The 22,338-nt window shown below is 45.1% G+C and overlaps 1 protein-coding gene across 1 annotated transcript in view; it reads right to left on the bottom strand.

Moving 5' to 3' along the window:
- Positions 1–22,338, bottom strand: part of WDR64 (WD repeat domain 64) — a 540,197-nt gene that overhangs the window by 349,272 nt on the left and 168,587 nt on the right. The window contains exon 11 of the mRNA XM_029594015.1: positions 11,323–11,449. Within this exon, the coding sequence (XP_029449875.1) occupies positions 11,323–11,449 (127 nt within the window). The remainder of the gene's footprint in view (positions 1–11,322; positions 11,450–22,338) is intronic.

Here is a 22,338-nt window from a genome sequence, read left to right as displayed (position 1 = left end):
GATTTCTAATTATACTATTTTCTGTTGGCAGTTAGAACCTTGTATTTTTTTTTTTTTTCATTTTTTTACAACAGGTCTAGGTACCCATAATAAGGTTGTAAATTTTTTATTTTTACTATTTGCTTGAAGGGACTGGAACTTATAATGTTATAATTTGATTAATTTCTATTATTGTTTAATGCTTGTAATTTTAGTTTTTCACTCTGCTTTGAATTGCTTGTATTGATTAATTTTGTTGTTGGTTTTACTTTGTTGTGCTTTGCTTTCCTCAAAAGGCAGATTCTAAATTTTGAAAATTTATTTATTTACTCATATTTCTTATTCACTACTCCCTAAAGACCAAAATTACATAGCATGCAACAATAAATTAATAAAATATGCTAACAATAAAAAAAAAACAATAGCAAAAGAAAATAAAAATAAAAGCAGCATTAGAATAAAATTACGTACTAAAAGATTCTGAGTCCTGAATTCAGAATCTCAATATCATCTAACCCTTAGGATCTAACCAGGTCTAACATGTTTCTCACAAATATTTAGGCAAGGAATTCCATAGGACAGGGCCCACACAGAAGTAAACCCTCTTTCAGGTAGCCATATGTTTCACCTCTTTCACAGAATATACATCATTCATAATAATACAGTATCACATTATAGATGGTTATGTACTGATTATTTAGATATAGCTAGGCCCCATCCTAGAGAGACTTGATCACATAGGAGGTAATTTACAAAGGAGTTACGCATGCAAAAGTAACATAAATTATAGCAATTTTCAAAAATGCATTTCCACATGTAAAACTTTTTGACAATTCAGCCCTATGGAGTGAATTTTCAAAGCACTGATGCATATAAAAGTAGGAATTTTCATTGGACATAGTTTGCTCCCACTCTTCTGTGTTACGGTCTGAGTTTACTTTAGTTAGGGAGTCTCCTTTGCCAGTTAAAAAATTCCCATTAATATTGAATCCTTGTTCATTTTAACTTCTTTACTTCTTATGTGCTGATTTTTTTAATGTAATTACTTCTCTTGTTAATGTGTCCCTTTTAGAAGCCATAGTTCACGGTTGTTTGTCCAGTCCTTAAGAAGGTTAACTTGTCTTTGCAGAACCCTGCTAATTTTTGGCCTATTTCAAATTTAACCCTAGATTCATCAAAATGTATTGATAATAGGGAAATTTGAATTACCACACTGCTGAGAGAGAGAGAGAGAGACAAAGAAAAACTATCTATAAAGCCTGCATATTGGTCAAGTATTTATATCTCAATAGGAGAGCCAGCTAATAGCTCGAGGTGAGGTGTTGGTGGTGGTTTAGGGTTTAGGGACCATTTTCTCATGTAGAGTGAGACATACGAACAGCACAGTATATAAACTTGGTGAAGATCTGACATCATTTGGAGTGAGGAAAGTCTCACAAAAATGCCATTTCTACTATGTTCTTTCACCCTAGCTTGATGGACTCTTAACAGGGTACCATCAAGCTAGGGAGAGATAACATAGTACAAAATTTCATGTTTGTGAGACTTTCTTCACTCCATATGATGTCAAATCTTTACCAAGGTGTACTGTGCTGTTCGTACGTCTCACTCTACATGAGAAACTGGCCCGTAAACCCTATACCACCACCAACACCTCACCTCGAGCTATTAGACGACCCTCCTATTGAGATATAAATACTTGACTAATATGATGTCTTTATAGATAGTCTTAGTCTTTCTCTCTCTCTCAAAATGTTGATGTGATATTTTCCTGACCTTAAGCATTTACATGCTAGTGTTCTTAATGCATTTTGATCAATGACCCGGTAAGTTACTGGAAAAGGTTGTATATTAGCAATTGACAGACTTCTTAGATGATAATCATGTTTTCCATTATTTTCAGCATAGTACTGGGATATTACTTCTCTCAGTAACCAATTACTTGTTACAGCAATTTAATTCCAGGACCACTGTTTTGTCATCTTTCTAGATGTACCTTTGTCATTTGATACTATTTGTATTAATGGTAATGTCTGATTGGTTGATAATGCCTTCTGGTGTATCCCAGGGGTCGGTTTTATCCGCTGTATTTTTTAACATTTACATGTGCCCATTACGTTTCCTGCTAGGATCTTTGTGAGTTCAATTTCGAATGTATGCTGCTGATAAAAACCTATTTTTCCATGTCAAGGATGATGTCTTGTCCATCTTTGCCTTTACCAAAGAGGTTTTAAATAAGATTCATTTTTGGATGTGAAGTAATCACTTAAAATTGAATTCCAGTTAAGACTGAACATAATCTCTCCACTTTTCCCATATTGGGTAATCCTATTTCATTTAAAGAATGTGAAATTTAGGGCTTCTTTTTGATTGCGCTTTATCTTTTAAATCTCATCTACAACAGCTTCCTAGAGGGGGGGTATTTTAAACTGAAGCTATTGACACGTTAAGCTCATCCTGGATCCAAAAGACTTTCGTACTATTTTACAGGCATATATTTTATCTTGAATTGATTATAGTAATTCATTATATTTCGGGTTAAAAGTATTGCAGATTTACAGAATTCTGCTGCCCCTCTCATTACAGATAGGCAGAGAAACAATCATATCACACCCGTATTGAAACATCTTCATTGATTGCTAGTTCTGCAATGAATCAAATTTAAAGTTTTAGTTTTCTTTTTAAAGTTTTAAAACATAATGAACTTGAATATTTAAAGTCCTTATTGATTCTCTATATTCCCAGTCGCTTTCATTGTTTCAGTGGGAAAAATCTATTGCAAATTCCCTCCCCTAAAATTTCTCATTTGGTCAGTACCTGTCATCAGGTGTTCTTTGTTTTTGGGCCTGTATGCTGAAATGTCATACCTGCCACCAGGAGAGATTGATGATTTAGTTATATTTAGAAAGCAGCTCAAGACTTTTCTTTTTCAGGAAGCTTTTAATTAATTAATTTAATTGTTTATATTAATATTTTAATTATGTTTTTTCTTTTGTTACAGTTTTATTTTGTTTATCCATTTCTGTTTATTGTAAATTTTTTTACTTTATTTTAATATGCTGGATTGTTTATGTTTTTTGTTTTCCATTTAGCACAGCTATGTTGTAAATATTCACATAAGTAAATAAATAAATAATAAAAGCCCATTTACATGCACAAAACACAGTTTTATGTGCATAAATCCTTTTGAAAATTACCTCCATAGTCTTAACAAGAACAGTAATGTCTTTATTTCTCAGTACACCCCCTGGTGCCCCATGACCTTTGCTAACAACTTTATAAGTAAAGCTTTTAATTGAATATTATACACTGAACATTATGGGGCAGATTTTCAAAGACTTACGCGCATAACCCCGAGAAAGTGCCCCTGCGTGTGCCGAGCCTATTTTACATAGGCTCGGCGACGCGCGCAAGCCCCGGGATGCGCGTATGTCCCGGGGCTTTGAAAAAGGGGCAGGATGGGGGCAGGGGCGTGGGCGGGGCACCGGTTCGGGGGCGGGACCGAGGCCTTCGGCACGGTGGCCGTGCCGAGGGATCGCTCACCAGCAGCCGGCTGGCGCGCGCAAGTTACGTCTGCCAGAGGCAGGCGTAAAAAGGACAACAAAGGTAGGGGGGGATTTAGGTAGGGCTGGGGAGCGGGTTACATAGGGGAAGGGAGGGGAAGGTGGGGGGGGAGCGGGAGGGAATGGGGAAAGCCATCAGGGCTCCCCTAGGGCTCGGCGCGCACAAGGTGCACCCCCCATGCATGCGCTGACCCCGATCTTATAACATGTGGAGACGAAGTACACCCAGTAGCCTTCATTAGCAAGAAGCTACTACCCCGAGAGAGACGCTACTCAACGATAGAGAAAGAGACCTTAGCTGTCAAATGGGCCTTGGAGGCTTTTCGTTATTACCTACTGGGCCGCCAGTTCACGCTGGTAACAGATCACCAACCCCTTGTCTGGGTCGCTCAGAATAAAGAGTCCAATGGACGAGTAATGAGGTGGTTTCTGGCACTCCAACCACTTAACTTTAAAGTCCAACACAGAGAAGGGAAGGCGAATATAAATGCAGACTTCCTTTCTAGAGATGTCTCCCTTGTACAGGCAGGCGCTCAACTAAGGAAGATTGAGCTGAGGGGGAGGGAATGTGATAGAGTATATGACAGAGAGCCTCAGACTGCCTTAACGGACTGGTTCCAGCTATCTGGCCCGATCCACCTTAAGACAGACAGGAAAGGGATCCTCGGGTGGGGGCATTTCCCTGAGGTAAGGGATACAAAGGTGAGGCCCTGAGAGAGTTAGATAGGCCCCAGGGAGAAGAAGGAAGCTGTAATGGAGTGCTGTGCTCTTGTTGAAAACTGTTCTTGCATTGTCAGTCTGCTGAGGTAAGCAGCCATTTTGATTTTGTCTTGCTGAATGTTTTCTAATTAAACTGTTGAAAAGCAGATCAGACTCCAGCCTGGTCTGTTCTCCAACCTTCTCCTGTCTTAGACCGCTCCAAGGGTATCACAGGGAGAGAGAAGGGAAGATGATGATGCTTCAAAGAGGCGAGGAAGCGGGAGAAGGAAAGATGATGATGCCATGGAGTGAAGATCAGGGAAGGTGATGCCAGGGGGTGGAAAGAAAGGGAAGAGAAGGTGATGACAAGGGGTGGGGGAGATGGAAGATTATGATGTTGGTGGGGGAGAGAGGGAAGACGATGATGCCAGGGGGTGAGGAAGAGGAAAGATGATGATGATGTCAGGAAGTGAGGGAGAGGGCAGGTGATTCCAGGAGGTGAAGGGAAAGAGAAGAGAAGGTGATTGGCATGGGGGGGGGGGGGTGAAGAAAGAGGGAAGTTAATGATGATGCCAGGGATTAAGAACATAGGTGGAGGGAGAGGGATGGTGATGATGACAGGGGGTGGAGGCAGAGGGAAGTTGAAGATGAAGCCAGGGGTTGAGAGAGAGGGGTGGAGGCAGAGGGAAGGACATGATGCCAGATGGAGGAAGATGACAGGTTAGGATACTGGGGAGTGAAGGGTTAGGGAAGGTCATGATGATGTGAGTGGGTGGGGGGAAGAGGTGGTAGAAGGTAATGATGATGTCTGGGAGTGGGGGAGAGGGATGGAGGGATGGAGGGAGAGGGAAAGTAATGATGCCAGGAGGTAGGAGAGAGGGGGATGGGGTAGAAGGAATGGAAAGGTGGTGATGATTACGGAGGTGAGGAGATGGAGAGAGATGGTGTTGATACCAGGAGGTGAGGGAGAGGGATGCAGAGGGAAGGTGATGGTGATGCAAGGGTCAGCAGGGAAGAGGAAGTGGGAGAGTGAAGGTGATAATGATTCCTGGGGGTGGGGGAGAGAGATGGAGGAGAAGGAATGTGATGACAGGGAGTGGAGAAGTAGAGGGGAAAGCATCATGATAATAGCAGGGGAGGTGCAGAAGATAGGGAGGAAGGGAGAAGGTGATGATTCCAGGGAGTGAGAAAGAGGGGAGGAGGGAAAGGGAGGGTGGTAATGATGATGCCGAGGTGAGGAGAAGAGATGGAGGGAGAGAGGGAATGTGATGATGATGCCAAGGGATGGGAGAGAGAGGTACAAGGAAAGGGAAGATGGTGATGATGATGATGTCAGGGGTGAGAAGGTGGCGAGAGAAGGGGAGTGGGGGATGGGTGGGAGAGGATGATGTTTGTTTTTGATAATGTGAGAGAAGGAGAAGAGATGGTGGGACAGGGAAGGTGATAATGATGATGCCGGGGGTGGGGGAGGGGGAGGAGAATGAGGGCTAGAGAAAGTGATGATGATGCCAGGGTGGTGGAGAGGAATAATAAGATGATGATGCCAGGAGAGAGGGTGATTATGATGGATGGGGAAAGAGGGAGAATGTGATGATGATGCCAGTGGGACAGGGGCAAGGGAAAGAAGAGAAGTAGTTGGTGTGCCACAACAACAAAGTGAACCCTGTGTTAGGTGTGCCATGAAACAAAAAGGTTGGGAAGCCCTGTTCTAAACCTCTGATGTCTTGCAGGATTCCCTGTCCCTCTCTCACCCGCGGGTTTATTGCTGGGGCTGTAGTAGAGTGCATTTTTCACTCATCTCATTCCCTGTTCTTCCTTGGGAGTGCTCTTGGCCTTGGCAGTATCTTCTGCATCTGCTCATTTTTGGATAGCATGCTAGTAACCAGAATCTTCAAATCCTCTGGCGCTACTAGACCTTCAATATCCTCTACCTATGAAATCCTGGATATGATTCATCTGAACTAGTAGTTTCTCTTAAGATCTCCTGTAGACAGTGTTCAGGAAGAAAAAGGGGGGAGCGCTGTACTGGTTTTGGCTTCTCTACTGACCTCCCACTGCTGATTTCACTGACCTCTTCTGTTTCTGCACCATAGGAACAGTGGAGATAGGAGTAGCCAGTTGCTTTTCTAGTTTCTTATTCAACCCCATTAGTGCCTCTTTAGCTGGTTTTCCCCCTCCTAAATATACCTCTTTATATCTTGGGCAGGGGAATCCTGATGTTATCATTACTATCATTCTGGACCTAGGTCCCTATGGATGAAAAGCCTTTCATCTGCCCTGTTATGGTTGTTGTTCCATCTACCATCTGACACAGTCGCATGATGTTATTTGAAACACTAGTGGCTAGAGACTTTTTTGCGTTATAATGCAGAGCTGTTTTAGCTTGAGCACTAATAATTTTCAACATGCACATGTTACAATAACATTTTTCATATGTTGTTAGTGTATAGGGCCCAAGAAAGGCTTAAAAAAAATCTCAAAATATAACTATCTCGAAGATGGAAGGGAAAGAGGTATAATAAAAGCATTCAAGTACACTGGCAAGAGCTTTCATAAGCTTAGCTCAAGAACAGGGGACACATTAAGAAATTAGAAGGAAGGCGGATTCATGGAAAACGTGAGGAATTTATTTCTTTTATTTTTTATTGAGAGAACTGTGAAAGGCTGGATTAGCAGTGGCAGCAACCAAAATAGTAGAAGAATTCACGCATGCTTGCGACAGACTCTAAGGGAAGCGACAACGGGCAAAGGAGCAAAAAGACTGAAAATCAAACCGGATCTGGCCTACTGCATTTCCAGGTTCACAGTGATTTGGTTCAGTTTATCTGACTCATCACCCTTGAAAACCATTTCCGGAACTGGTATCAGATAAACTGAAACCAAATCACTGTGAACCTGGAAAATGCAGTAGGCCAGATTGACAAACTAAAGAGTAGCAAATCACCTGGATCGGATGGCATGCATCCCAGGGTTCTGAGGGAACTAAAAAAAATGAAATGTATTAGTTAAAATTTGTAGCCTATCATTAAAATCATCCATTGAACCTGAAGACTGGAGGGTAGCCAATGTAACCCCATATTTAAAAAGGGCTCCAGGGGCGATCCGGGAAACTTATTGACCAGTGAGCCTGCCTTCAGTGCCGGGAAAAATAGTGGAAACTGTTCTAAAGATCAAAATCACAGAACAAATAGAAAGACATTGTTTAATGGAACACAGTCAGCATGGATTTACCTAAGGCAAGTCTTGCCTCGCAAATCTGCTTCATTTTTTTGAAGGGGTAAATAAATATGTGGATAAAGTTGAACCAGTAGATGTAGTGTATTGGATTTTCAGAAGGTGTTTGACAAATCTCTCATAAGAGGCTTCCTAAGAAAAAAAGCCATGGGATAGGATGCGATGTCCTTCATGGATTACAAACCTGGTTAAAAGACAGGAAACAGAAAGAAGGATTAAATGGTCAATTTTTCTCAGTGGAAGAGGGTAAATAGTGGAGTGCTTCAGGGATCAGTACTTGGACCGGTGCTTTTCAATATATTTATAAATGATTTGGAAAGGAATACAACAGGAGACTTAATGAAATTTGCAGATGACACAAAATTATTCAGAGTAGTTAAATCACAAGCAGATTGCGATAAATTGCAGGAGGACCTTGCGAGACTGGAAGATTGGGCATCCAACTGGTAGATGAAATTTAATGTGGCAAGTGCAAGGTGTTGCATATAGAGAAAAATATTCCATGCTGTAGTTACACAATGTTAGGTTCCATATTAGGAGTTACCACCCAGGAAACAAAGCTAGTGGTTAGAGCAGTGGGCTACAAACCAGGAGACCAGCGTTCGAGTCCCACTGCCGCTCCTTGTGACCTTGGGCAAGTCACTTTACTCTCCATTGCCTCAGGTACAAACTTAGGCCTAGATTTATCAAAATGCACTAAATACCACATGCGATAGGAAAAGGGATGTGTTTTATGGTAACAGGCAGTTTATCACAAAGTGTGCTATCTTAGTGCTTCGTGTAGGTACTGCAAACTGTGAAAACTTTTTTCACTTTGCGGTAAGTGCCAGAATTGTTGTATTTCCTACATACAACAACTGGGGGGACCATGTTAAGCTGCTGGAGAGCCAGCCTACCTATCAGGGCCCTCATATGAGGGAGAGAGAGAGGGAGAGAGAGAGAGAACCTAGCTGTAATACCCTTATACTAGATAGGTATTTATACCTTTATGTGAGGCCCAACTTGTCACTCGAGGTGAGGTTAAGGTATTAGTGTAGGGCTTAGGGGGCCACTTTAAACATTCAAAGTGAGTCGTACGAACAGAACTGTGCTCTCTTGTGAAGATTTTATGACCTTCGGAATGAGGAAACTCACACAAAGATGAGATTTGTACAATGTTCTCTCAATCTAGCTTGATGGACTGGGTAACAGTCCATCAAGCTAGATTGACAGCCTTTGCAGAGCATGAAATTATTAATCAGCAATGTTAGAAATAAGCAGCACAGAATAATCACGCTTTTGTTTTAACCATCCTGATGAGCTACCTTTTATTTTATTTTATCTATTTTATGTCATTTAGCTTATTATGGGGCGGATTTTCAGAGCCCTGCTCGCGTAAATCCGCCCAAAACCGGGCGGATTTACGCGAGCAGGGCCCTGCGCGCCGGGAAGCCTATTTTACATAGGCCTCCCGGCGCGCGCAGAGCCCCGGGACTCGCGTACGTCCCGGGGTTCTCGGAGGGGGGCGTGTCGGGGGCGTGTCGGGGGCGGGGCCGGAGCGCGCGGCGTTGCGGGGGCGTGTCGGCCGCGTTTTGGGGGCGGGTACGGGGGCGTGGCTATGGCCCGGGGGCGTGGCCGCGCCCTCCGTACCCGCCCCCAGGTCGCGGCCCGGCGCGCAGCAGGCCCGCTGGCGCGCGGGGATTTACGTCTCCCTCCGGGAGGCGTAAATCCCCCGACAACGGTAAGGGGGGGGTGTAGACAGGGCCGGGTGGGTGGGTTAGGTAGGGGAAGGGAGGGTAAGGTGAGGGGAGGGCAAAGGAAAGTTCCCTCCGAGGGCCGCTCCGATTTCGGAGCGGCCTTGGAGGGAACGGGGGGAGGCAGCGCGGCTCGGCGCGCGCAGGCTATACAAAATCGATAGCCTTGCGCGCGCCGATCCAGGATTTTAGTGGATACGCGCGGCTCCGCGCGTATCTACTAAAATCCAGCGTACTTTTGCTTGAGTCTGATGCGCAAGCAAAAGTAGGCTGTTCGCGCGCCTCTTAAAATCTACCCCTATATGTTTTAACTTTAGTTTTTTATAATAATGTCTATCTTATTTATTTGACTTATGTTTTTATGAGTTTTTTACTTTTTCTTAACAGCTAATTTATTATTTTTACTTTGTGTAGTTTTAGCTGTTACTATTTTATGAATATTGTATTTCTGATTTTGTTTTAATCTTTTGTAAACCGATGTGAAGGCTTGTCTGATGTATCGGTATATAAAATCTAATAAACCATTAACATCAAATCTTCACAAGAGAGCACTGTTCTGTTCATACGTCTCACTTTGAATGTCAAAGTGGCCCCTAACCCCTACATTAATACCTTAACTTCACCTTGAGTGACTAGGTGGGCCTCATATAGAGGTATAATACCCACCTAGTATGAGAGCATTATGGCTAGGTGCTCTCTCTCTCTCTCTCTCTCTCTCTCTCTCTCTCTCTCTCTCTTACAAGGGCCCTGATAGCTAGGCTGGCTCTCCAACAGCTTAAAACGCTATTTGCAAAAACTTCGCAAAGCACACTAAAGTCCTATCACACGGCATAATGCAAATAAAAAAGGTGTAGTTAAAATCAGCATTACAGTTGTGCAATAGGGTTTTGCAAAACTGTGAAGCCAGCCCACTTGGCCACAAATCCTGCCCCAAACTCCTCCCCTTTTTCTGATTTGTATCGCACCATGCATTATGGTGCTTTTGCATGCGTTAAAGACGTTTTCGCATGCGTAAAAGGTGCTTAATGCATGCTAAAACGCCATATAGCACTTTAATAAATGACCTCCTTAGATTGTAAGCCCTCTGGGGATAGGGAAATACCTACAGTACCTGAATGTAATCCACTTTGAAATGCCTGAAAAAAGTGCAAAAAGTGGAATATAAATCTAAATAAATAAAAAATAAAGACATCATAGTGGATAATACATTGAAATATTTGACACAGTGTGCTGTGGCAGTCAAAAAAGGAAACAGAATGTTAGGAATTATTAGGAAGGGAATGGTGAATAAAACGGAATATGTCATAATACCTTTGTATCACACCATGGTGAGACCACACCTTGAGTACTGTGTACAATTCTGGTCACCGCAACTGAAAAAAGTTATAGTTGCACTGGAGAAGGTACAGCGAAGGGCGACCAAACTGATAAAGGGGATGGAACGACTCCCCTATGAAAGGCTAAGAGGTTAGAGCTGTTCAGCTTGGAGAAGAGACGGCTGAGGGGGGATATGATAGAGATCTTTAAAATCATGAGAGGTTTGGAACAGGTAGATTTGAATCAGTTATTTATTCTTTCATATAATAGAAGGACTAGGGCGCACTCTATGAAGTTAGCAAGTAGCACATTTAAAATTAATCAGAGAACATTTTTTTCCACACAATGCACAATTAATCTCTGGAATTTGTTGCCAGAGGATATGGTTAGTGCAATTAGTGTAACTGGGTTTAAAAAATGTTTGGATAAATTCTTGGAGAAGTCCATTAACTGCTATTAATCAAGTTGACATAGGACATAGCCACTGCTATTACTGGCATCAGTAGCATGGGATCTACTTAATTTTTAGGTACTTGAAAGGTACTTGTAGCCTGGATTGGCCACTGTTGGAAACAGGATGCTGGGCTTGATGGACCCTTGGTCTGACCCAGTATGGCAATTTCTTATGTTCTTATCTGAATGCCCAACTCTGGGTTCACCTAGAAAATGCTCAAATTAAAAACCAAGTAGCAAAGAATTCAAACAAAAGATGACTTAGCAAAGAAAAATAAAGAGTACAGGTTCCACATATAGTACACAAAGTAGAGTACAGTTTGCAGTCATAGACTCTGACATACCTGTAATTAGTCGGAGGTGCTTAGCATCAAATATCATTGAACGAATTGCCCTGTCTCCGGGACCCTCACCAGTATCAAGGAACACCTGCAGCAAAGTAAGGGTCTGTATATCCCAAACTTTGAAACCCTAAGAAAACCAAATACAACATAATAAACATAAATACAGTCCATTCATTAACATTGCTATGATATTCAGCACAGTTCAATTGTCGAGTCCTCCTGGTTCTCTGCCATTTCAGCCTAAATCAATTCCTGCGTGGGAGGACACAGGATAAGAGTGTGGGTTGTTACCTCTCCCATGTGGGAGATAGTAGTAACTGGTGAGTTCCTCTGACATATAAGCTTTGACCAGCATTTCACCTTGTGGAATTTTTGTTACCCTTCCTAGGGAGAGCATGTCATGGCTGTGCTCTGTGTATTCATTTATTTTTAATAGCTCAGGCTTTGGATATAGGAGGTTTCTTTCACCCTCCCAATCCTTTCTATTTTTGAGTTTCTGATTCAACCGATATCACATCAATGGGAATTCAGTTTTTCCTTTCTGATTTCACTAAATTCTAAAGGAGAGGTTTATTTCCCTTAGAAGGAACCATAAGTCATACTGAAGGAGAGATGACTTGTGTTTTTCCAAATAAGGGAGACAGGGGAGAACAGAAAAGAAGACCCCACCAGTATTCATATCATCTCCAGAAGATAGTGGGAGAAGAGGAATTTGTTTTTGCCATTCAGGAAGTCTGAGGAGAAGCAGGAGTTGTCAGGAAACTACTGGAGAGGTATGAGATATGTGACTATTTTTGGTTTTTGCTTTTTTTTTTTACACATCTACATTAGATTGCCTGTCATTAAATTCCAGCTGCATGGGAGGGAAGCTTAACCTTGCCCTAAATCATGGGGAAAAGGAAGAATAAAGAACATGAAGACCGAGAAACTGGCTTTAACATCTGTAAAACCGAACTGACTTCAAGAAGTCACAAATTTATTAAAATACTAGGGACTGTGTCCCTGCTCAGTTCGTTTGCTAACCCCACCAGTGGGTGAGTGTGCAGATGCAGTGTAGGAGTGATACGTATGTGGTGTGGAGGAAAGGGTGTGTGTGTGTGGGGGGGGGGGGTGTCTACGAAATACTGGGGGCACTTTTCCCTTTGCACACTCATCTTTGTCTCTATCTCCTCACCCCATGTGGAGATTCGGACAAAGTCATGGTAGCAGTGTGTGTAGGATATGTGTATGTGAGGGGAGGAGGGTTTGGCAGTAGTGGTGTGTGGGGGGGGGGGGGGATTGGTGGTGGTGTGTAGGGGGGTTGGTGTTGGAAGTGTATGTGGGGAAGTTTGACAGTGGTGGTGGTGGGAATGTGTGTATAGGGGGTGGCAGTGGTGGTGAGAGGTTGTGCCTGTGGAGCGGTTTGGCAGTGGTGGTGACGTGTGGGGGGTTGGTGGCAGTGAATGTGGGGTCTTGGTGAGGATGGTGGGTAAAGTGACTTGCCCAAGGTCACAAGGAGCAGCAGTGGGATTTGAACCCAGGTCTCCATAGTTCAAAGCCCACTGCTCTAACCACTATGTTGAGTGGATGGTGGAGTGTGGAGTGTGTGCGTGAGGGTAGGAGTGTTGGTGGTAATGGGGCATTGTGGGACGTGGTGATGGTGGTGTGGGGGGGTGTCAGTTGTTATGGGTATGAGTGGAGGGGGGGGTGTGGTAATATGGAAGAAGGGTTTTTGTTTGCATTTTCCCCCCTCCCCCTCTCTTAGCATTCCTGTCTTGTTCCTCCCCTCACCTTCCTCCCTCCCAATCTAACTGCTCTCTTCTTTCTCCCTCCTCCACCTCTGAGCACTTTCTTCTAGCCCTTCCAAGGTCAGCCCTGTCCCGCGGCCAATCCCGCTCTGCTCCTCTCTCTTTCCTCCCCTCGGCTGCTTTCTGCTGTTAGTGAGGACAGAGAAATCTTTCAGTCCTGTTGCTCATTTTAACTTTTCTACTGCTAAGATGCCGCCTCTCGTTTTGCCTCTTCCCTTGCTGGCCCATTGTGTGGCTAAATTACTTTGCCTTACTCCTTGATGTCTGCAGTTGCAGCCCTGTTCCCAGCAACTCCCAGCTAACATTGCTGCATGCACATGCGCAGACACACAGCAGCGATTTATTTATTTATTTAAACATTTTATATACCGTTGTTCCACCTAAAGATCAATTATTTGGAACCCCTAATTTTTTATACTATAGAGAGATATGTAGGTAACATCATCACCAAGGATCAATCAGGCTGCAAAGAACATTCCATTTACTACATATGTTTCAGTAAAGGAATTGTGGGAGATCATCAAGGCATCTAGTGTAATTTTTTATGTTAATACCATTTAAATGCTCATCAATCCTGTTGGTAAGTGGGTGCTCATCAATGCTGTTTTCATGAGATGTAAGAGCTTTTGGGGACATAAAACAATACACAGGGGCGGATTTTAAAAGCCCTGCTCGCGTATATCCGCCCGGATTTACGTGAGCAGGGCCTTGCGCGCCAGCGCGCCTATTTTCCATAGGCCTGCCGGCACGCGCAGAGCCCCGGGACTCGCGTAAGTCCCGGGGTTTTTCGAGGGGGGGGGGCGTGTCGGGGGCGGGGCCGATCGGCGTGGCGTTTTGGGGGCAGGACGCGGCGGTTCGGGGGCGGGCCCGGGGGCGTGGTTTCAGCCCGGGGCGGTCCGGGGGCGTGGCCACGACCTCCGGAACCGCCCCCAGGTTGCGTCTCGGCGCGCTAGCGGCCCGCTGGCGCGCGGGGATTTACTTCTCCCTCCGGGAGGCGTAAATCCCCGGACAAAGGTAGGGGGGGTTTAGATAGGGCCGGGGGGGTGGGTTAGATAGAGGAAGGGAGGGGAAGGTGAGGGGAGGGCGAAAGCGAGTTCCCTCCGAGGCCGCTCAGATTTCGGAGCGGCCTTGGAGGGAACGGAGGCAGGCTGCGCAGCTCGGCGCACGCCGGCTGCACAAAATCGGCAGCCTTGCGCGCGCCGATCCTGGATTTTAGCAGATACGCGCGGCTACGCACGTATCTACTAAAATCCAGCATACTTTTGTTTGCGACTGGTGCGCCAACAAAAGTACGCAAACGCGCATTTTTTGTAAATCTACCCCACAGGGTTTAGAACAATGCATTGCCTCCATTGTATGCAAATCTATCTCATGCATAATTAGGGGTAGATTTTCAAACCTGCACGGGGGCATACATGTGCACGTGCTACCCGGCGCGTACACATGTACACCTGATTTTATAACATGCACGCGCATGTTATAAAATCAGGGGTTGGCGCGAACAAGGGGGTGCACACTAGTGCACCTTACGTGCGCCAACGCCCGCAGGCTTCCCCCGTACCCTTCCAGGCCTCCCAGGCCGCTCCGATTTTGGCAAACCGCTCATTAATGGACATAATAAGGTAACCAATGTTAAGATGACAACGTTTTTCTTCAAACCCTATAAGTATTGTTCAAAATAGAGGAAAATATCAATATGGCTATCATAACCTAACTGCTAAAGAACTGCTCCCAAAAAAGGTAAAAAAAATCAGAGACATAGAACATTCTATCCAATTCAAAAAACACCGATCCACTCATGCCTACATGTTTGGAAATATATCTGCTTTTTATTAATGCTCAATGACAAAAAAAGTCCCAGTCATTAGTGTTATTTTATATGAACTCAATCCTTGTATTTTTGTCATCACTGAAACATGGCTTAAAAAAGGTGATACAGTATTAATCAATCAAATTGGTAATGCACATCATGATATTTTTCAATTGCCAGAAAGAAACAAAGGGGAGGCGGCTTAATGCTGCTGGCAAAAAAAGCTTTGAATTTGAAACAAATACCCATTTCAATTGATATACCTATGAAGTTGCTCTATTTAAATCTAAAGAGCTCCAAACATGTCTGTGCTACTGCCCCCCCCCCAGGTTTATTAGACCATAACGCCTCACCTATCATAGAGCTAATAGCTAATAATTTAGACAAAGATGTTCCTTCAATAATACTTGGTGACTTCAATTTGCATACTGACACCTTTCCATGCTCAACAGTCTGTGAAACCTTTCTTGAAACTTTGTCAGCAATGGGCTGGGAACACATAGTAAATCAACCCACCCATAAACTTGGACATTCCTTAGATTTACTGTTCATAAATAAAGAAATTACTACTTATTCTCCTGTTAATTAAATACCAGTTCCATGATCAGACCATACTGAGACGACAATATCCTTTTCTACCAATGCACAAACTAATTACAACAATGATATGATGTTTACATTTCATAAACCATTCAAATCTGATGATCTAATGGAAAACTTACCTGAAATTTTAAAAAACATTAATTTTTCTAATGTAAATAATGCCACTACATCCTGGTTTGATGAAATTACCGCTTATGCAGAAAAAACTAATCCAATTATTACCAAAAATGTAATGAAAAATAAAAGAAATAAACCTTGGTATTGAATAAAATCAGAGATGCCAAACTACTGCTCAAACAAAAAGAAAGACTTTCGAGGAAAAATCCATCTGTATTAAACTTGGGAAACTACAGAGCTTCCCTAGCTACCACAAAAAAAGTTTTATGCAAAAAAAAATTTTAATTTCAAACATAATCTAGGGTACTTTTTTCAACAGTTCAAAATTTGACCAAACATTCATCAGGAGATGCCTTAACCCTACCCACTGATAAATGTAATCAGATAGCTCACTTTAAGGAAAAGAACCAGAAACTTATCAATATCCCACCAGCTAAAGACCAAACAATCTCTTTAAATCCAAAAATTGATTCGACCAGGTCTTTGTTTGAAACCATTTCTTATGCGTGCCATCCGCAGCAGACCCGCGGCACGGCCCTCTCACCTCTCTGCAGTAACTCCAGCTCCTGGTTCCTTGTCTCTGGCGGCAGTAGGCTGCCAGCTCCGTCCTCAGGCCTCCCCTGGTGCCTCCGGCTCAACTACAGTACCTGGCGTCCCTGGTTCAGCCACCACTACCATAGCTTCATGTCAGACCTCTCCGCGTGGCCTGCGGAGAGAAGCTGCTACACGGCGCCGCGCCCCTCCCTAGACGCGTGCATCACCAATGCTTAAGTAGGGCCCGCAGCGGGAACCGAGCCGCAGCCCCGGATGATGACATCAGCGGGGCACCGGTACTTAAGCCAGGGCTCCGCTCCCTACCTTTGCCTTTGCAATAGGTCTCCTCCTTGCCTCTTCAGAGATTCGTCTCACTCCCGTGTTCCCATTCCTCGCCTCTACGTTCCTGCTCTTCACCTTTCCTCGGATTGCCTACACGGACTTTGATTTTTCTTTGCCTGACCACGTCGAGACTCTCTCCAAGCCCGGATCTCTGCTTCACCTGACTACACTACTGCCTGTCTCCAGGCCCATACCTCCGCTTCGCCTGACTACGTCATTGCTTCTCTCCAGACCCAAACCTCTGCATTGCCTGACTATGCTGTTGCTTCTCTATAGACCCAGACCTCAGCATTGTTTGAATACGCTTGACCACCTCCATGTTCACACCTCAGCCTTGCTTGCCACTGCTTCCAGATTGCCACCAGCCCTGACTCATGCCTGTTCTTTAACGCCTCTTCAGCTTACTACCTGAACTTGGTCTATTCAGGTTTCGGCCTGCTCTTACTCGGGTGCCCCCTGTCTGCCTACGTTCCTTTGGCGCCCGAGTTTCCAGGACACTACCTTGTCCAGTATAAGACTGTACCATCTCCCTTCTGCTGTCTCTGGGCTGATCATGATCTCCTCATCGACGACATACAGATGCCCACCTAAGTCCAGACGGACCCGGCACCCAAAGGCTCAACCCAGTGGAGAACGAGGGCTAGTATTGGTGAAGCTCCAGCTGGCCTCTGTTCATCAGCCCACTCTGCCTGCCGACAATAGGGACCCGTAGGTCCAACTTTGCAGCCATTTGCTGCTGTGCCCTGGATCGCGGGCCGGCTGTTGCCGGCGCGCGTAACCTACGCCTGCCCAGAGGCAGGCGCAACTTCGCAAACAAAGGTAAGGGGGTGGTGGAAAGAAAGTTCCCTCTGAGGCCGCTCTGATTTCGGAGCGGCCTCAGGAGGGAACAGGGAAAGCCATCGGGGCTCCCCTAGTACTTGGCACGCGCAAGGTGCACAAGTGTGCACCCCCTTGCACGCGCCGACCCCGGATTTTATAAAATGCGTGCGGCTGCGCACGCATGTTATAAAATCAGGCGTAGATTTGTGCTTGCTGGTTGCGCGCACAAAGTTTTAAAATCTGGCCCATTATCTGTATGCAGATGATATCCAATTTCTGGTTCCAATAAAAGACTCAAATCAAGATACATTAAAATTTGTCAACATTTACATTACTATTATTAAACAATTATTGTCTCATATGAAACTATCACTAAATCTGAACAAAACAGAAATTATACTACTAATAGAAAGTTGCAAGTAAATAATCCTTCAATCCTTACAATAGAAAAAACAGAAATTGAAATGGTTACCCATGCGTGAGATCTTGGGATCATAATTGATAGTGACCTGAACATGCGAAACCATATTAGTTGGATAAAAAGAAATTGTTGTGGTCCTGGCCGCGAGCACCGGGGCCAGGCCCTTACCTCTTGATTCCCGGACCTGCTCCCGTCTCCGGAGTCCTGGCCTGCGGCCTGTTTGGCGGCGTCCCCACTGGGGCAGCGCCGCCGTGAAGATTCCGGTGGACGCCCTGTTCCTAGGCACGCACGCATGCGCCACTTGGGCACCTTTGTAGCCAGTTTCCCGCCAGTGCCGACTCCGCCCAATTCCTGACGTCAGACGCCGCGGCCTTGATAAGCCGGCCGCGGCCATCCAACCTTTGCCTTGCAATGGGTTAGCATTCTGGTTTCCTGTTGCGTTGCACACCGGAGTGACCTGCTTGGCTACGTCGCTCCGTTCCTGCTACAGTACCTGCTTGGTTCCTGCCTGCTTGCTACAGTACCTGCTTGGTTCCTGCCTGGTTCCAGTACCCGAGTCCTGCTACAGTTCCTGCCTGGTTCCAGAACCCGTACACAGTTACAGTATTACTACTGTCCTAGTCTGGTTCCAGTTACCTGTCCTGATCCACAACCCACCTAAGTCCCAGCGGCTGGGTCCCTATGGGCTCCTCCCGGGGGGACTTCGGCTTCCAAGGGTGAAGCCACCTAAGTCCCAGAGGTTGGGTTCCTACGGGCTCCTCCTGGGGGAGCACCAGTTTCCAGGGTGAAGAGCATCTACGTCCCGCCTGAACATGTGCCTCCCGGCCCGCTGTTCATCAGAGACATTGTCCATCTTTTCCTAGTCTCCAGCAGGTCGGCCCAAGGGTCCACTAAACTGAGACTCCCACAACAGATTGCAAGGCCATGGACTCGGCGGATGCACCCGCTCCCTAAGCACCAGAGCTGCATTGATAATTTGGCAGCCACGGTGGAATGGCTATCCTTGCGCCTGGAATCCTTGCCTTCAGCTAGCAGGGCCCCCAAGGGTCACGGCCCTTCTGTGACTCAGTTACCAGCACCCTCCTGCTACGCTGGCGATTTAAGGACCTGCCACGGCTTTCTGAACCAAAGTTTTGTATGGTTCTCCCTGTTGCCTCGGCAGTTTCCCTCGGATGCATTGAAAGTGGCATACATCCTGTCCTTGCTCGATGGGAAAGCCTTGATATGGGCTTCTCCCCTTTGGAAAAACAATGATTCTTCACTAACGGATTTACAATTGTTCATCACGAACTTTTGCCAGGCCTTTGATGAGCCCGCCCGAGTAGCCATGGCTACTTCTGATCTGCTGCAACTTCGTCAGGGGGTTCGCTCCTTGGCAGACTATGCAATGGAGTTTTGGACTTTAGCCCAGGAAGTAGGTTGGCAGGACGGTAGTCTTAAGGCCATCTTCCTGGAAGGCCTTTCCGGTCGCATTAAGGATGAGATTGCGGCTTGAGATTTGCCAGAAGACCTCAATGCCTTGAACGAGATGGCTGCTCGCATAGACCGCCGCCTACAACAACGGGCCAAGGAGCAGCGCTCTTCTCGCCATAGTCAGGCTCATGGGCCGAGACCTGCGCCCTCTCTTAACAGCCTTCGTCCAGACATCCCCACCAGCAAACCCATGCAGCTGGGATGGGCCCCGCTTTCTCTTGAAGAAAGACAATGTCGCCGTTCGTTGAAGTTGTGTTTATATTGTGGCCAGAAGGGCCACTTCTTGGCACGCTGCCAGGAGCGTGCGGAAAACACCAAAGCCTAGGAGGGTCGGGAGGAGCTCCTCCTAGGCTGTGCTACAGCTCCTCAATGCACTGTTCCTGTTACTCTGGAATACCCCGGAGGATCCTTTGAGACGATGGCGTTCCTGGACTCTGGAGCTGGAAGTAATTTCATCCTGCACGACTTAGTCTCCCAGTTGCGAATCCCTACGCATAGACGGGAGGTCCCATGGGGGAAATTTTGGAAGTGACTTTCAGAAGACATTTCTTGGAAGTTTTCGGTTTTTCCCCTGACCAAACTTTTTCCGTTTCTCGAATGTTGCTTCTTCCTAAAATATTTCTGCTGTTTCTAATATTACTTTCATGATTTAATTAATTTTCTAGAGAATTCCATTGTTAAAGTTATTGAATGTAGAATATTATTAGTTTCTTTTCCCCTCTTCTCAGAATTTAAGTAATGTAATGCAGAAGTATTTTAGAAATATTTCTAAATTATTTTATGGTCAGGTAGTCTGAATTTTCCCTGATTTAGCTTGTATAACACAAGATCAACATAGAGGTTTTCTTACCTTTCGGCAAGAAGCTATTGCTATAGGATGTTCCTTTAAACTTCGCTATCCTTGCACATGTGTTTTTAATTTAAATGAAGATTATTTCATATTCTTTTTCCCTGACCATGTTAAAGAGTTCTTAAAATCCAGAAGACTTGAAACATCTTCTACTTAATAGGGCATTAGTATTGTGCTGATTTAATCCATATTAAGCCTGTCTTCTTATATGATTGTTGCGCTTGGAGGTGGACCCTTGTCCTGGAGCAGTGGTAGGGACCAGGAAGCACCTGCCCCCAGGAGGAAACAGAGGCTTGGATGAGCTTCACCACTGGAAGCCTGAGGTCCCCCTGGGTGGAGCCCTTAGGGACCCGGGCCGCTTGGACTTAGGTGAGCCTCGCAGGGTCTCCTGGAGAGGTAGTAGAGAGATGCGTGAATATGGCAAGCAGCACAAAGGATAAGTCACTTAGGATTCTTTGCTACCGGCTCCATGGTCATTTGACAGCACGCTTAAACAGGAATCTGAGAAGTGGGTGCCCAGCTATGCTCGCAATAGGCACTTGTAAAAAATAAGCGCTCAAAAAATAGGCGCCCAAAAATTAGGGGCCTAATGTACTATTCAGGTAGATGCCCAAGTTGAGCGCCAGTCTAGGCACCCAGAAGCACACCACTGTGCATCCAACTAGGTGCCCCTACGCACACAACCGAATGCCCAGGTAGGCACCCCTATGCGTCCAATTGAGTATCCAGCTAGGTGCACAACCAGACACACAGCCAGGTGTGCAAACACGAACAGACATACCTGAAGAGGGCAGCCTTATGAGCAAAGGCGCGCGAACGCCGCCACAGCCTACCATGTAACAAAAAAATTTAAGCTGAGAATGGGGACTAGCACAGAATGCTGCTCAACTCCCCAAGCTGCCCGAGTCCCCAAAGCTCCCCTCAGAGGCGGGAACGAACGTCGGATCAGCACGCCAAGCATGGAGACTGGAGGGGAGAGGAATCCCCCAAAACAACTCCCCTCTTTTTTATTTTATATTTTTAAATACTCTTTACCTGAGCTCAGCCCATCCCAGCCAGAACAGAGTGGTCTCTGGCTGCAGGGGGAGAGGCATATATCTTCACCACCGTGCTCAGCTTCCTGCACCCGCTTGCCTTTCAGCTGTTTTTTTTTTTTTACAGCTAAGTCTACACTGGCAAAAACCAGCTACTGGATCAAGGCACTCATCTGAGGGAGGGATCTGAAGAAATCACCTCAGGAAATTCGACTGAGGGACCATAAGGTATCACGACAGGAGAGCGGGACAATAAACTTCTTTCTTCTTTTCTCCTTCTATAAAAAACTTTTAATGCAATCCCCAGCAGAGAGTTGCACATCCACCATCTACTGAAGACGGAGAATACTGGCGGGCTGATGTCGGTATATAATTTTATATTGAATTTATGAGTCAATTGTTTTGAAATCCTAAGAGTCACCAACATAAGATTTAAAGGGCAGACATACATATAAAGAACACCGGATGGTATATTATTGAGTCTTCTGTATTATTACTCTAAGAGTCATCATTAATACTACGTGATCTACAGAAAGTACAGATTTACATATTGATATAAATATTCATATCATTATTTTGTTAAAAAGCACCGGATGGTGTATCACTCATGGTAAAACTTTCCTTGACGGGCTGCAAATGATTGAAAAGACCAGACGGCTCGGTAAGGTACTGAGCACGTCGTCACAGGCTTGCTGATGCAGTCCCATTTTCCACTAAAAAAATTTTTATTTTACAATATTGATTTGACTAAAGGTGAAGAGCATTTTTGTAAAGAAAATGTGGCGATACCTTTTGTGTTTTTTGGTATATATACCGTAACATCAGCTTTGCTCCGTCTCCATAACCCACTGGTCGTGGATCCACCTATCCGAATGCCAAGAAATAGAGGCCATTAGTAAACTCGATCTATTCATTCTTCCTGAGTCTAGGAAAGAGGAGTGGAACCACCTTCCCTAAGCTGAGAGGTGAATTTTTTATTTAACTGCCATATCTTTGCTTGGTCCCTTGCCCTGGCCTAGATACTGGACAGCTGGGAATGCTGGACAGCCTGAAATGCTGGACAGCTGGGAAGTGGCCAGACATTATCACTTTTACTTTGTTTCTATTTATACTGTTTTGCTTGGGGGAGATGATTGTTCAGTGATTTTGTGAGATCGTTATGAGATCCTGGTTAGAAGGATCATGTCTGGGGGATGTCACAAAAGAAGCAGCCATTTACCTCATCA

Source organism: Rhinatrema bivittatum, chromosome 3 (assembly GCF_901001135.1).
Source record: "Rhinatrema bivittatum chromosome 3, aRhiBiv1.1, whole genome shotgun sequence".
NCBI classification, from domain to species: Eukaryota; Metazoa; Chordata; class Amphibia; order Gymnophiona; family Rhinatrematidae; genus Rhinatrema; species Rhinatrema bivittatum.
Note: the sequence above shows the minus strand (reverse complement) of the source record. Positions and strands in the feature narration are given on the sequence as shown.